General features: G+C 40.5%; 1 protein-coding gene across 1 annotated transcript; it reads left to right on the top strand.

The window, feature by feature from the left end:
* Positions 1–770: 770 nt before the first annotated feature.
* smarcad1a (SWI/SNF-related, matrix-associated actin-dependent regulator of chromatin, subfamily a, containing DEAD/H box 1 a) lies at positions 771–13,731 on the top strand. The gene is made up of 23 exons (XM_063897694.1): positions 771–1,220; positions 1,822–1,960; positions 2,038–2,167; positions 2,448–2,517; positions 2,786–2,874; positions 3,171–3,272; positions 3,888–3,966; positions 4,102–4,778; positions 5,628–5,824; positions 6,152–6,242; positions 8,273–8,372; positions 8,630–8,689; positions 8,890–8,965; positions 9,100–9,235; positions 9,363–9,494; positions 9,820–9,915; positions 10,247–10,364; positions 10,473–10,588; positions 10,733–10,921; positions 11,025–11,143; positions 11,278–11,460; positions 11,702–11,808; positions 12,479–13,731. Exons 1-23 carry the CDS (start codon positions 1,118–1,120, stop codon positions 12,538–12,540), a joined length of 3,171 nt encoding a protein of 1,056 aa, XP_063753764.1. The 5' UTR covers positions 771–1,117; the 3' UTR covers positions 12,541–13,731.
* The last annotated feature ends 165 nt before the right edge of the window (positions 13,732–13,896 follow it).

Genomic DNA, 13,896 nt, shown 5'->3' with positions numbered 1-13,896 from the left:
ACTGAGATGTTTCTGTTACCATAAGGTATAACATATGTTAAAATGAAGTTGCTGCTTCAAAAGCTCAGCAAGTGACAAACTGATGCAGTGGTTTTCCTAAGGGGTGCCCAAACTTTTGCATACCACTGTATAATCACAGGTGACTGAACAGATACAACTAGCAGGCACCGTGTAGTGACCGCACATATTACGTGTTACCGTAATACCTGGAGTAAGGACGCATCACAAAGTAAAACTTAACAGAAATGTTTAAGTTTACAGCAAAGCCTACCTTACAATTGTTCTTCGGTATGCCTTTTGAATAAATGTATTTGAGTTACTTTCTAATGCTGCATACAAATAATGTGGCTAATTTAGGGTAAATTCAGCCCTACAAGCTCTCTTTGGCCTAATGTATGTTTACATGTTATAACTACATCACTTTTAAATAATATAAAATAATAGTCAGACCTGTCTTCACAGTGCTGTGTCAACAACATAGATCAGCACTGGAGATGAAACGATGGTGAAGCGACTGTCAAGATAGTTCCCCCCCTACTCTTAAAACCACTGTGGAATTAACCGTTTACAAAACTGCTCACAATGACACCATAATACCGTCTATTTTAGATTACACTACATTAATCACATAAAACTAGGGGGAGAATACAAGCTAAAAATGCATTGCTCGTCACCTTTGAGCCAGAAAAACAGTATGTGCACAAAAACGGAAGTAGGCCACAGTGTCCAATCTTGAGCCATCCGTCAGTTTCCGCCCAACCCTTCTCTGACCAATCAGCGGAGCCGGCATAGCATCCTCCAGGGCCGCTGGAGTTCGCGGGAAACCGGCTCTAGTCGAGATACAAGAAAGGACCTAGGAAAAAACGAAATAAATCAGTGTGTTATAATTCCATCTATTTTAAACTGTTACAGTTAAAACAGGGAAGTGACACAGCTCAAAATTGCCGTGTTTCTATGACTGCCGCCCTGGCTGCTTTGCTAACACCCGACGCTTGTTAGCTAGGTTGTCTTATTGGCTAACTGGAACATTGTGCTTCATGCGACAGGACAGAGAAAATACTACTGACTTGAAGGAGACAAAGGGCTGCCGCTGTCAGACACGCACCAGTCTGTTAACATGTTCAACTTAGAGCGTTTTCGTTATGATAAGAAGACGACAAACGACAACGAAGAGGATAGAGGGTCCAAAAGTCCCGAGTCTGAGAAGGAGAACAAGCCAGGTAACGATAGCTAGCTGATATAAAAGCTAGGTTACTATGCTATTAGCCAGATGTGTCATGGATGCTATCGTTAGCAGTAGTTCACATAAGATGATATTTATAATCATGCAGCCTTTTGCTGGTCAAAGTGACTCTCTCCCACAGTGGGGTAGACGTCCTATAAAATGCATTCACTACTCAGTTGTTGTTTCTGATGTAATGTATTTTAATTGCAATGTATTGATGATATTTCAAATTTCAATGTATCACCCACATGTCGTTCAAGTTGTTTCGAAAGGGAGTGGTGTGTGGGTATTGCAGAATGTAGTATATGATACAACATCCCCAACCCTAACTGAGGTTCTGACATAATTGTCAGGAATCCCTCTCCCCGTTGTTATCGTCCAACAAAAGCCACCCTGAAATAACAGTGAAATGTAGTCTACATTCTACAGTATCCAGATATCATGATGAACACTAATTTGAATGAGAGACCTGCAGGAAAACAGTGACCTGTGCCATAAAAAAACGAAATAGCTGAATACCTTTTGCTAACAGTTAGTAGTGTGCCCTCCTGCTGTGAATGCATCAGCTAACTTGTTTTAATATTTTTGCCTTACAGCAAAGATGAAACCTGTCAAAGCCCAAACAAAGTCTGATGCCCGAGGAGTGGTTTTTGAGGAAGTCCTTACAATTGACCTAGAGGAGGATGAGCTCCTTTCGGAAACAAAAAACAAAACACTATTAGCTCGGAAGTTCAAGTAAGTGTAAACTAAAAATGACTTTGTTCACATTCATTCTGATTCTTTGTGGTTTACTGTTTTGTTGTCTTCTATAGAAATCCTGTTGGAAAGTCATCAAAAAATGTGGCATCAGATCACACGGATGACGAGGACTATGAAGCGCAGGAGAAAACTGACAGATTACTGGAGATGTTTCCTCAGTTGACAAGAACGCAGGTACTGGAGGTGAGTCGAGATTGAGCCTTCTCAATTTGACAGCATTGAACACATTAGTTTGACCCTGAAAGACAAGCCCATTTGCAGGATCTCATTGTGGTCTTACTTGCTGTCAAGCCTATCTTGATTGATTTAAATGTACACTGATTTAATCTTAATGTTTAAGAATCATAGAGTATTTCATTTATGTAACGACCAGCTATAACATGGACACGGTTCATAAAGCATAATCCCTTTATATTTTCTGATTTGTCTCTGTTAAAATCACATTATTCTGTAACATTTTCAGGCAATTAAGAACACAAGCACATTGGATGGGGCTGCAGCTGAATGCATTTTAAGATTTGGTGATAAAGAAGGTAAATAATTTATTTTTTACTAGGACAATAGTTTATGCTTAATTCCTGTGAGGTGTTGTAGCATGAAGAACGTTGAGTTCCAGTTGGAGAAAAGCCATCAGTGGAAGTTTTAAAGTTGATTAAATATTCATTTATATTTGACGCTTGCTCAGAACCAGTAACACGCAGTAAAATCACACAGAAACAAAAACCCTGCCTAGCTTGCTACTTTTCTCATCCAGTTTGATACTTTTGAGAGCACTCGCTGTTTTTATTTTCTCAACCCAAGACCAAAGCAGGAAGAGAAAGCAGGATGGATCCTGCAGTTCTCAGGACAGTGGTGAGATTCAACCCAGCAAGAAGAACAGGCCATTGGAGGTAAGATAAAGAAAGATAACTTCATAGTTTAAAACGATCTACACAATAATACGTGTCATCATACACTGCAGAGAAACAGAACTTTTGCTCTGTTGCGCTTCGTGTCAAAGAGGGTTTTAAAATATATGAAATATGTTAACAGGCAAACCTTTGCAGATATAGATGACTTGTAGATGTGGCGTGTAATTATTTTACTGGTATGTTCCAAATAAATATTGTAATATTAGTCATGGGTTAAGGCTGAGGATTTTAACAGTGTATTTTATTCCTTCTTTCTTGTATGTAAACCAAAAAAGGCTTCTGATGAAGAAGAGGAGGAAGGCAAAGAGCCAAGCTGGGAGAAGAAGGAAGCCATGGTCAGAAGACTACAGAAAAAGTTTCCTGAACAGGACAAGGAGGTGAGAACTCAAAGACTGTCTGTAAAGCATTCATTACCAACAGTGACAGCGACACTGTTATTTTTTCTGCTTATGAGTCTGTGTGTTACCATTGCAATATGTGCTCCTGAGTAAATTTACTGTAACAAGAACTATCACAGAGGCAGTAGTCCTTTTTGCGGTTTATATGACTGAGAACACATTTTGTGAGCTGAGGTAGGGCCCCCCCACACACTTTACGTGACTGGCACAATTTGGCGTTATTGCTGGTCAGATCCCATCTTAGTTTGTCTGCAGTGTTGATTACAGGTTCAGTCCAACCTGATTCCCCCTCTCAAACTGTTCAGACTTTGATGATGACAGGGAAACTTTGGGTGTGTGGGCTGCCATATGGCTCAGTTGGTAGAGCTGGCAGCCCTTGTACTGGGGCTTTTGCCGTCTGTCATCCTCTCTGTCTCCCGATTTCAAGCCTGTCTCTACAATAAAACAACTGGTGGCCCGAAAAAAAGAATACAAAAATGTTTGTACATGCCAGACAACGATGAAAAAAAGAAACTAGATTCTGCAAGGCTGATTTTGGAAACCGTAGATCTTCTGTTTTACATTTGTCACTTGCTGATGTCTGTTTTGTCGTAGGAGCTGCGGATGGTCCTGCAGGAACACGACTGGAATGTAGAGGATGCTCTGCAGGTTCTACAGATGTTCTCAGACCCTGGTACGGACAAAACGGCGTCTGAATCAAGCCATATTGACACTGGCCTTGTGTAAATGTGTACTCTTAAGGTGTCATGTCGTAAGTCATCCTGATACAGGTTCAGGCTAAGACTGTTTTCTTTATTTCTATTGTCAGATGATACCAGTTTCAGCTCTCCTGACTCAGAAGAAAAGAAATCCAGGAAATCGAAGGGCAAACAAAAGTTGAGCAAGGGCCACAGAAATTCTAGGTCACACAAAGATCACCGAGGCAGTAAAAGAGATGGAAAAGACTCCGAAGACGACATGACATGTAAATCAGAGGAGGACAGTAAAGGAGATACAGACATTACAAAAGACAGTGAGGATTCAGATTCTGACAGCAGTGTAGGCCTGAGTGAAATAAGAAGCACTTCCACACTTATAAAAATTCCTGACTCGGTTTCTTCATCATGCTCTGTCAAGAAAACCGCTACCTCTTCATCGCTGAAGCCATCCTCCTCTGTCTCTACCGCTCAGATGCTGTCCAGATTTGCAAGTGGGACCAGTATAGCTAAGAAGCAGGCAGCAGAGAGAAAGAGGAAGGTTCTTGCCTCAGATGAACATGTCAGTTCTGAGGGTGAAAATGACGATGAAGAGGAAGCCGTTAGCAGTGAGTTTGAGGACTCCGATGATGAGCTGGATTGTAGAGGTGGCATGACGGATCTGAAGAAAGAGATGCTCAAGTTCTTCCAGGATGCAACGATCGATGAGCTGTCGCTTATCTCTGGCTGCTCTGTTAAAAAGGCCCAGAAGATTTTGGATCTGAGGCCCTTTGAGGGCTGGCAAAGTCTGGTGAGAGAATGTTTGTGTGTTTCTGAATGAATAATGCAAGAAACATCAAATTGACACGCCGCTGATTCTTTTTTCATATTTAACGGTTCGCTAAAGTTTTCAATGGGAAAAGTTGTGAAAACAAAGAACTACAGTCGGTCATAGACTCAAATCTTCAATCGAAATAGCTGGAAAAATACTTTGTGACATGTTCCTTCCCTCTTTGTACTTAGTGAATGCACTACTCCACGGTCTTGTAGAGACAAGACATTCACACAATGTATGGAATAGCTGAACAAATATTCAGCTCATTACACATCTTTTTGCCCTGCTCTCTTTTATTAGATTTAGTTTTTTCATTTTCCAAACATTGAGTCGTATAAATATTAGGGCTGTCAATTGATTTAAAATATTTAATGGCATGATTGTCCTTGCGACTAATCGCAAATCATTTGCAATTTTTAAAAATCTATTCTAAATGTCCCTTTTTTAAAGAGACATTTTACGTGTTTTTGTGAGTGGACAAAATAATTACTATTTATATGGCTGATTTATAATAAATTATACATTATGTTTATAATAAATAAACAATGCGTATTTACTATTAACATATTGTATATTGTTAAAAAAAGCGAGTGCCGTTGAAAGGAAATTGCATTAGTAACGCGTTAACTCTGACAGCCCTATTTATTGTCTTTATAAGTCAAACTTAACAATAACGTTGTGTTGTTGGCACCTTTTTTATAAATTCTTTGGCCTTTATAAGGGTCAGGGATTCTCCACTGTCAGGGCATTTAAGGACTGGTCTTACCAAAAGATTGTGTTGTTAGACATTGTGTGAGTTACGACAGTTTGCTTTTTCCTGTTCAGGTTGATGTCTTCAATAAGTCCAATGGACTATCAGAGACCTTACTGATAGGCTGCAAAGCTGTCTTAAAAGAGCGGAAGGTTGTCCTGGGGCTGATGTCCAAATGTCAGACCATTTCCTCAAAAATGGTCGATCGGGTCACTGAGGTAATGGAGAGGGGCACAGCGGCCATGAAACAGCCCAGCCTACTCAACAGCAAGTGAGTAAATGCGCATAAACTAAAAACACAATTCATTTGCATGTACCCGCCATGGTTTGGAGCTGCTCCACTCTCATTCGGCATATATGTGTGTAAAGTAGGATGGAAACATGAGACAGATAGGTGCATTTCTTTTTCTCATTATGTTCCCTAAATCTCCCTGTTACCCAGTTTAGACAAAACCCTGCTGATATTACAAGGGTAACATCTTTTAATATGTGTCTACATAAAAGATGCATTAGGACTTAAGGATGACGTACAGTATGTCTTTTATTATTATTATGGTATCCATTTCTTGTATTCAGTCAGTTACCGTTTATCTTTCAGTAACCAGCTCAAACCCTATCAGCTGATTGGTCTAAAGTGGATGCTGCTTCTGCATGAGCACACACTGAGTGGGATCCTCGCTGATGAAATGGTAAGACATCCAGCCTTCATGAGATGTTGATCAAATTCAAAGACATTTTAAATGTAAACATTTTATAAGCCAGCAGCACAGCGAGCACTACAGCGTTTCACCACTCAATGCATGTAACTGTGCCGCTATCAAATAGTGTTTTGTCTGCATATATAGCCATCCTGCAGATGAAAACACAGTCAAAGTGTAGAAATGAAAGAGAGAGAACATGCAGCAGACAGTCAACCCGTTGTTTCAGTCCTAAGGCGGTTAAAGAGTAAGAACCTTTATTTATATGGAAGTGTTGACATCTGTCAAGGTTTTTGCTGCTCGTGGGATCTGAAACGCAGATGTTCAAATATATTTTTTGTATGTCCACCTGGCTCTTTCTTTACCTCCTTATCTACAGTGGGGCAAAAAAGTATTTACTCAGCCACCAATTGTGCAAGTTCTCCCATGTTTTATGACAGGTATACCTCAACTATGAGAGACAAAATGAGAAAACAAATCCAGGAAATCACATTGTAGGATTTTTAAAGAATTTGTTTTCAAATTATTGTGGAAAATAAGTATTTGGTCAATAAGAAAAGTTCATCTCAATACTTTGTTATATACCCTTTGTTGGCAATGACAGAGGTCAAACGTTTTCTGTAAGTCTTCACAAGGTTTTCACACACTGTTGCTGGTATTTTGGCCCATTCCTCCATGCAGATCTCCTCTAAAGCAGTGATGTTTTGGGGCTGTCGCTGGGCAACACGGACTTTCAACTCCCTCCAAAGATTTTCTATGGGGTTGAGATCTGGAGACTGGCTAGGCCACTCCAGGACCTTGAAATGCTTCTTACGAAGCCACTCCTTCGTTGCCCTGGCGGTGTGTTTGGGATCATTGTCATGCTGAAAGACCCAGCCACGCTTCATCTTCAGTGCCCTTGCTGACGGAAGGAGGTTTTCACTCAAAATCTCACGATACATGGCCCCATTCATTCTTTCCTTTACACGGATCAGTCGTCCTGGTCCCTTTGTAGAAAAACAGCCCCAAAGCATGATGTTTCCACCCCCATGCTTCACAGTAGGTATGGTGTTCTTTGGATGCAACTCTGCATTCTTTCTCCTCCAAACACGACGAGTTGAGTTTTTACCAAAAAGTTCTATTTTGGTTTCATCTGACCATATGACATTCTCCCAATCCTCTTCTGGATCATCCAAATGCCGTCTAGCAAACTTCAGACGGGCCTGGACATGTACTGGCTTAAGCAGGGGGACACGTCTGGAACTGCAGGATTTCAGTCCCTGGCGGCGTAGTGTGTTACTGATGGTAGCCTCTGTTACTTTGGTCCCAGCTCTCTGCAGGTCATTCACTAGGTCCCCCCGTGTGGTTCTGGGATTTTTGCTCACCGTTCTTGTGATCATTTTGACCCCACAGGGTGAGATCTTGCGTGGAGCCCCAGATCGAGGGAGATTAGCAGTGGTCTTGTATGTCTTCCATTTTCTAATAATTGCTCCCACAGTTGATTTCTTCACTCCAAGCTGCTTACCTATTGCAGATTCAGTTTTCCCAGCCTGGTGCAGGTCTACAATTTTGTCTCTGGTCTCCTTTGACAGCTCTTTGGTCTTGGCCATAGTGGAGTTTGGAGTATGACTGTTTGAGGTTGTGGACAGGTGTCTTTTATACTGATAACGAGTTCAAAAAGGTGCCATTAATACAGGTAACGAGTGGAGGACAGAGGAGCCTCTTAAAGAAGAAGTTACAGGTCTGTGAGAGCCAGAAATCTTGCTTGTTTGTAGGTGACCAAATACTTATTTTACCGAGGAATTTACCAATTAATTCATTAAAAATCCTACAATGTGATTTCCTGGATTGTTTCCCCCATTCTGTCTCTCATAGTTGAAGTGTACCTATGATGAAAATTACAGGCCTCTCTCATCTTTTTGAATGGGAGAACTTGCACAATTGGTGGCTGACTAAATACTTTTTTGCCCCACTGTATGTGTTTGTTGTCTGACTGACTGTCTTTCTGTCTCTGGTTCTCTTTCACTCTCTCCTTCGCTCAGGGTTTGGGGAAAACTATCCAGGCTATAGCATTTCTGGCCCAGCTATACCAGATGGGAATAGTGGGTCCTCACCTCATCACTGTGCCGGCCTCCACACTGGGTAATGATCTTAAGCACTTTGTTACCTTGCAGGATATTTTGTAATACAACAACAACAACATACTCTTAGATTATACTGTTAGGCAGAGCTGTTTTTAATTGTTGTGGAAGAGGACCTTTTGTCAGGAAGAAATACACTTGTCAACTCGTTTGCTGCTTTGGTGTAAACGTATTGCTTGATTTTGCCATTGAATTCTACCTTTTTTTTTTAAATCATAATTTTTCATTGATGCTCATTTCCTTTCCTCTGTGTTGCAGATAACTGGGTCAGAGAGCTGAAGCTGTGGTGTCCAAGCCTTAAAGTTCTAGTCTATTGTGGTATGACTCCTCTCTCATATTTTCGCATTGAAATCTCTTCTATGGTTTTCCATGAACATCACAATTCATATGTGGGAACCGTGTTTATTGTGATCAAGCATCGTTTTTTATGCAGTACTGCTGTTATAGAACACGGGCTTGTACTCGATCTTAGTCAGGATCTTCTCACAAATTTGAGCAGTGTGCAAATGTTTCCGCAGGATCTGTAGAGGACCGCCGCTACCTCAGACACGAACTCCTCGATGACACAACTGAATGCAATGTCATCGTGACCACGTGAGCAAATGCACATACTTTCTCAATTATATTTGACAGATTTCAGTGCTGGTGGTGGAAAGAAGTTTTCTCTTTCACCTCAACATAACACAACACTGTCTTATTCGATATTGCTTGTTTGATTTGTTTTACAGATACAACATGGCCATAGGAAACGATAGCGACCGCGGTCTGTTCCGTAAGCTGCGTCTGAAGTATGCAGTGTTTGATGAAGGTCACATGCTGAAGAACATGAACTCTCTTCGCTACCGCCACCTTATGGCTATTAATGTTTGTATTAGTATAGTTTAAAATGTTTTACGCAACCATCAAAATCAAACATCTGTCATCAGATTTGCCGGTCCGTCCAAAATATTGCACATCAGTGTTGTCTCTTACTCCCTCTCTCTCCGTGTAGGCAGAGCATCGCTTGCTGCTGACTGGAACTCCTCTACAGAACAACCTCTTAGAGCTCATGTCTCTTCTGAACTTCATCATGCCCTCTTTGTTCTCCAGCTCAACTAACCAGCTCTCCAAAATGTTTTCAATGGTGAGTGTTTGTGTGAATACGCTGTTCCGTTTGAAGCTGAATGACCACAAAAAACTGGATGCACACCATTTGGAAAAAACATGGTGTGACAGCTTTAAATGCTGAAACACTGCTCAGAGTAAAGCAACACCGGTACCTGATGAAGCAACAAGCTGTAATAAACAACTAATCTTCACTTGGACATCTTCACTCCCAGCCCTCTGCTGTTTTTGAGTCCCCTTTTCCAATCAAACTTTAAAATGCAGCAGCTTATGTTGAACTAAACCAGACCAGAAAAATGTAATTCCAACAACCAAAGTAATCAATGTTTTCTGATTTGTTTCAGAAATCCCATGAGGAGCAGAGCCGCTTTGAAAGGAACCGTATATCTCAGGCTAAACTCATCATGAAACCTTTTATCCTCCGAAGAGTCAAGAGCGAGGTGAGTTAAAGCTACAGATGTGTATTGTGTAAAACAAATGCATTTTTTAAAATGTCCGTTTTTTTGTACTGAAACCTGCTATAAAATGTAGGCAAATAAATGAGCATAACATCCAGCTATGTTAGCCATGGGTAGAGTAGAATCCAATTAAGCTGCTGATTCCTTCTGTTAGGCAAAAATCAATATTCTTAAACACACTTTAGCATTTGCCAGAGTGCAAACATAGATTTTGTAGGACATCTCTATTTGCTAAGTGATGGTCACATGAGTAGTTGTAGTTCAAACCCTGGGTAAATATTGTAAATATGTAATGGCCTTTCTTTTGTTTCAGGTTCTCAAACAGCTGCCAGCAAAGGAGGAGAAGATCGAGTCCTGCCCAATGAGTGAGAAACAGCAGGCTCTCTACCAGACCCTCTTCAAAACACTCAAGTCGTCCAACATAGGAGAGAGTACGCCTGATTCACTGCTACCTGTTGAACATCCCAGTGTTAGGGTATTTTGTTCAGATAACAGAAATACATGTATGGTTAATTTTCCTCATGCGTTTTTCTCTGCAGAGCGCGAGTTGTGTAATGTGATGATGCAATTGAGGAAAATGGCCAACCACCCTCTGCTTCATAGACAATACTACACCACAGAAAAGCTCAAAGCAATGAGCAAACTCATGCTCAAGGTGGGTCCTACGGCCGGGGTGTCTTTTCTGCTGTGTTTGGCATCCATGTTTTTTTGTTTTGTGTGTTTCTTATTCCATTGTCTGTCCTTTTACCCCTCCTTTCGTACCACTTCTGAAGAAAACTGTCTTTTTCTCCCCCCACAGGAGCCAACTCACCTCGATGCAGATGCTGCTCTGATCCAGGAGGACATGGAAGTGATGTCAGACTTTGAGCTACATCTGCTGTGCAAGCAGTACTCCTCCATCGGCACTTACCAGCTTGAAAACCATCTCCTGCTTGACTCAGGGAAATTTCACCACCTCAAAAAGCTGCTGGCCTCACATAAAAATAAGGTTAATACAACATGTGCAGGACCATGTCTGTGGTACATGCAGGAAGAGTGCTGATGCACATAAACATTTTCTCATTTAACAAAACGTTTCTGCTATCTTACAGGGTGATCGAGTGGTATTATTCAGTCAGTTCACCATGATGCTGGATATTATCGAGGTGCTGATGCGACATCTTAAGCATCGTTTTGTCAGACTGGATGGATCCACACCCATAGCCGACAGGTCAGTGTTTTACAGTAGAAATCTGGAACACAATCCTATTCATATGTGTAGTTAACGATTAACCTTCAGCTGAGTCAGTAAGTCTACCTCATATTTGATTCTCTCGTTAATGAAAATGTTTCTTTATCCTGCAGGATTGGGTTGATTGATGAGTTCAACACGGATCCTGCCATATTTGTGTTCCTGTTGTCAACACGTGCTGGTGGCCTCGGCATCAACCTCACATCCGCTAATGTTGTCATCCTACATGACATCGACTGCAATCCCTACAATGACAAACAGGCAGAGGACAGATGTCACCGTGTAGGCCAGACAAAGTAAGATTGAATTGAGAGAGATGAGTTAGCTGATGAGGTCTAGTTATATGATTCCCCCTTACGTGTCAGCAATTTGACTGAAAAACCTTCTGCTACATGCATGCAGATTCTGAAGAAATCTCAGACTAATGCATTAACTATTCTTTGAAAACACAGTACCACCTCAGGTAAAATGTTCCTTTGCCGAGCAGTGCTTCATCTTTTGATTGGCTGGATGACTAATATACCTGGTGGTTTTCAGGACTGTACAGGTGACTAAGCTGATCAGTAAGGACAGCATAGAGGCCATCATGCTGCAGCTTAGCCAGAAAAAACTGAAGCTGGAGCAGGACATGACCGCTGCTGACGGTAAGGAGATGTGCTCACATACATCTGCTCACAATATCAATCTTTTTTTTATAGATTTGAATTTGGTATGTTACCTTAATTATCCAAATGACAACAAAAAGCAGTAATGATTTGCCATTTGGGTCAAAGCTATAGCACAAACATAACAGACTTAACAAATGAATGGCAGCAAGTAAGGAATGGGCTCAACAGTTTCCAGCACTGCTTTGCTACAAACAAAAAAAGATGTCCTTAAATTACAGTCTGGCCAGATTTCTTTAAACTGTAACTGGTCCTAAACATTTCTGGGATAATCATTTCATAGTAGTTCTCGAAAGTGGGACCTTGTACCAGGTCACGCAGACCTGCAATGACTGTTGTGCTTACAGAAATAACTGTTCACTTATAAATAGAAATAATAGTGACATTACAATATGTATAAACATATTAAACATTTGATAGATAAAATACAAATATGTATGAAGAATGTGGATCAGAGAAGAGGTTGAGCAACTTCCAGGTACTCACTTGGGTTGGCGTAGATTCACAGGCTATATGTCCAAAGCTTAAGGGCAGTGACCAATCTGTCTGTTCTGGGCACACAGTGTTTGAACCTGGGGACTTGAGTTTTTGTCCTAACCATCTGAATGATATGCAATGAGAGAAATATAAAAAATCGTGTCTTCTTTAGGTGGTGAGGGGACCATACCAGAAGATATGGCGTCTTTGCTCAAAGCCTCACTGGGAATGTGATACACAAACTGCTGAAACTTGAGCCTAAACAAACACAGTTTTGCTGGCATTCTTGAGTGTTTTGACTGAACACGCACACATTTTTTTGTATCGATACTGGGAAACTACTGAGAACAATATGCCGCCATTTAAAGAAAAAAAAGTTCTGATATTAAGAACTAATCTACATGGCAGCTGTGGATGAGCTGTGCCTAAAATATAATTTTCTACATGCATCGAATCTGTTGCTCTTTAAATACGAGATCAGCATAGAGGCACAACTAAAATTCTGCCTTCTAGATGTTTGCATTTCATATGTTACACAAGGATTCTGTTAAAACTTGAAAGAAATGGTGAAGAAGTTCAGATCAACCCGTTATTAATGCAACATGTGTTGGGGTACACTTGTTAAAAAAAGAAGCATCTTTTCAGTTCCCATGACACATGCAGTCTCATTTATACTCACATCAAGGTGTTGTATGCAAAAGGATGCATACTGGTGGTCTTGGATTGCTAAAAAGGTTGAAGTTCTAGTAAAGAATGTGTGCCAGAGATGTAGGATTAAAGATCTTTTAACATCTTTCCTACCCGACAGTGTTGCATTGTGCCTATTGTACTGCTCTAAGTTGCCAGCTCCTAAAAAGAATAATTGTTTTTGTCAAATGTTTTGCTTATTCGGTCCACAGCAGCAGATAGGACAACTTTACATAAATTGGTCCTTTTTATATACATTTTCTGTGATACCATATTCAAGCTAGCAGTTTTTTTCAGTTTCATCAAAAAGTCAACCAAGGATCTGATGAAATGTATTCTGTGTTATATGTTGAGTTTCATCATGATGCCATATTTTAAGTCACCTCTCTTGGCAAAGACATTTTTATACAGAAGAAACATGGTGGTGTGGGTGTAGTTGGTGCATTTAGTAAGCCATTATTCCAGGTTTTTTTAGTTTAAAACTAGAAAAATGTGAAATAGGATGTCTTTTGATAAGAATGGTGCTTAAATTGGTAGTCTCTGCTGTTTCTAGTCCTTTAAATATCTGGAGCTCAGTGAAGGAGAAAAGGATTTAAACGAACAGCTGCTGCATCCATGTACTGTATACAAAGTGGCTAATGTACCGTGAGTGTATAAGTGTAAGTTTAAAAGCTTTTAATAAGTAATTTGTATGTTTCTAAGGTTCTGTTTAAAGTGATTAATAAAAGATTGAATAAATGGTTGTGTGGTCATGCCTACAGTGTTTCATCAGGGAAACCTGCCAATAGAACGGGGGGGGAATGGGTTGAAATAATGTAAAAAGTGAAGAGTTAAAAATAACAAAATATATATATTGTGGTGCTTATGTGTATCTGCTGCTTGCAAAAGATTGTGTGCAGAAAT

Source organism: Eleginops maclovinus, chromosome 12 (genome assembly GCF_036324505.1).
Source record: "Eleginops maclovinus isolate JMC-PN-2008 ecotype Puerto Natales chromosome 12, JC_Emac_rtc_rv5, whole genome shotgun sequence".
NCBI classification, from domain to species: Eukaryota; Metazoa; Chordata; class Actinopteri; order Perciformes; family Eleginopidae; genus Eleginops; species Eleginops maclovinus.
The sequence above is the reverse complement of the archived record's forward strand: the minus strand, read 5'-3'. Positions and strand labels throughout refer to the sequence as shown.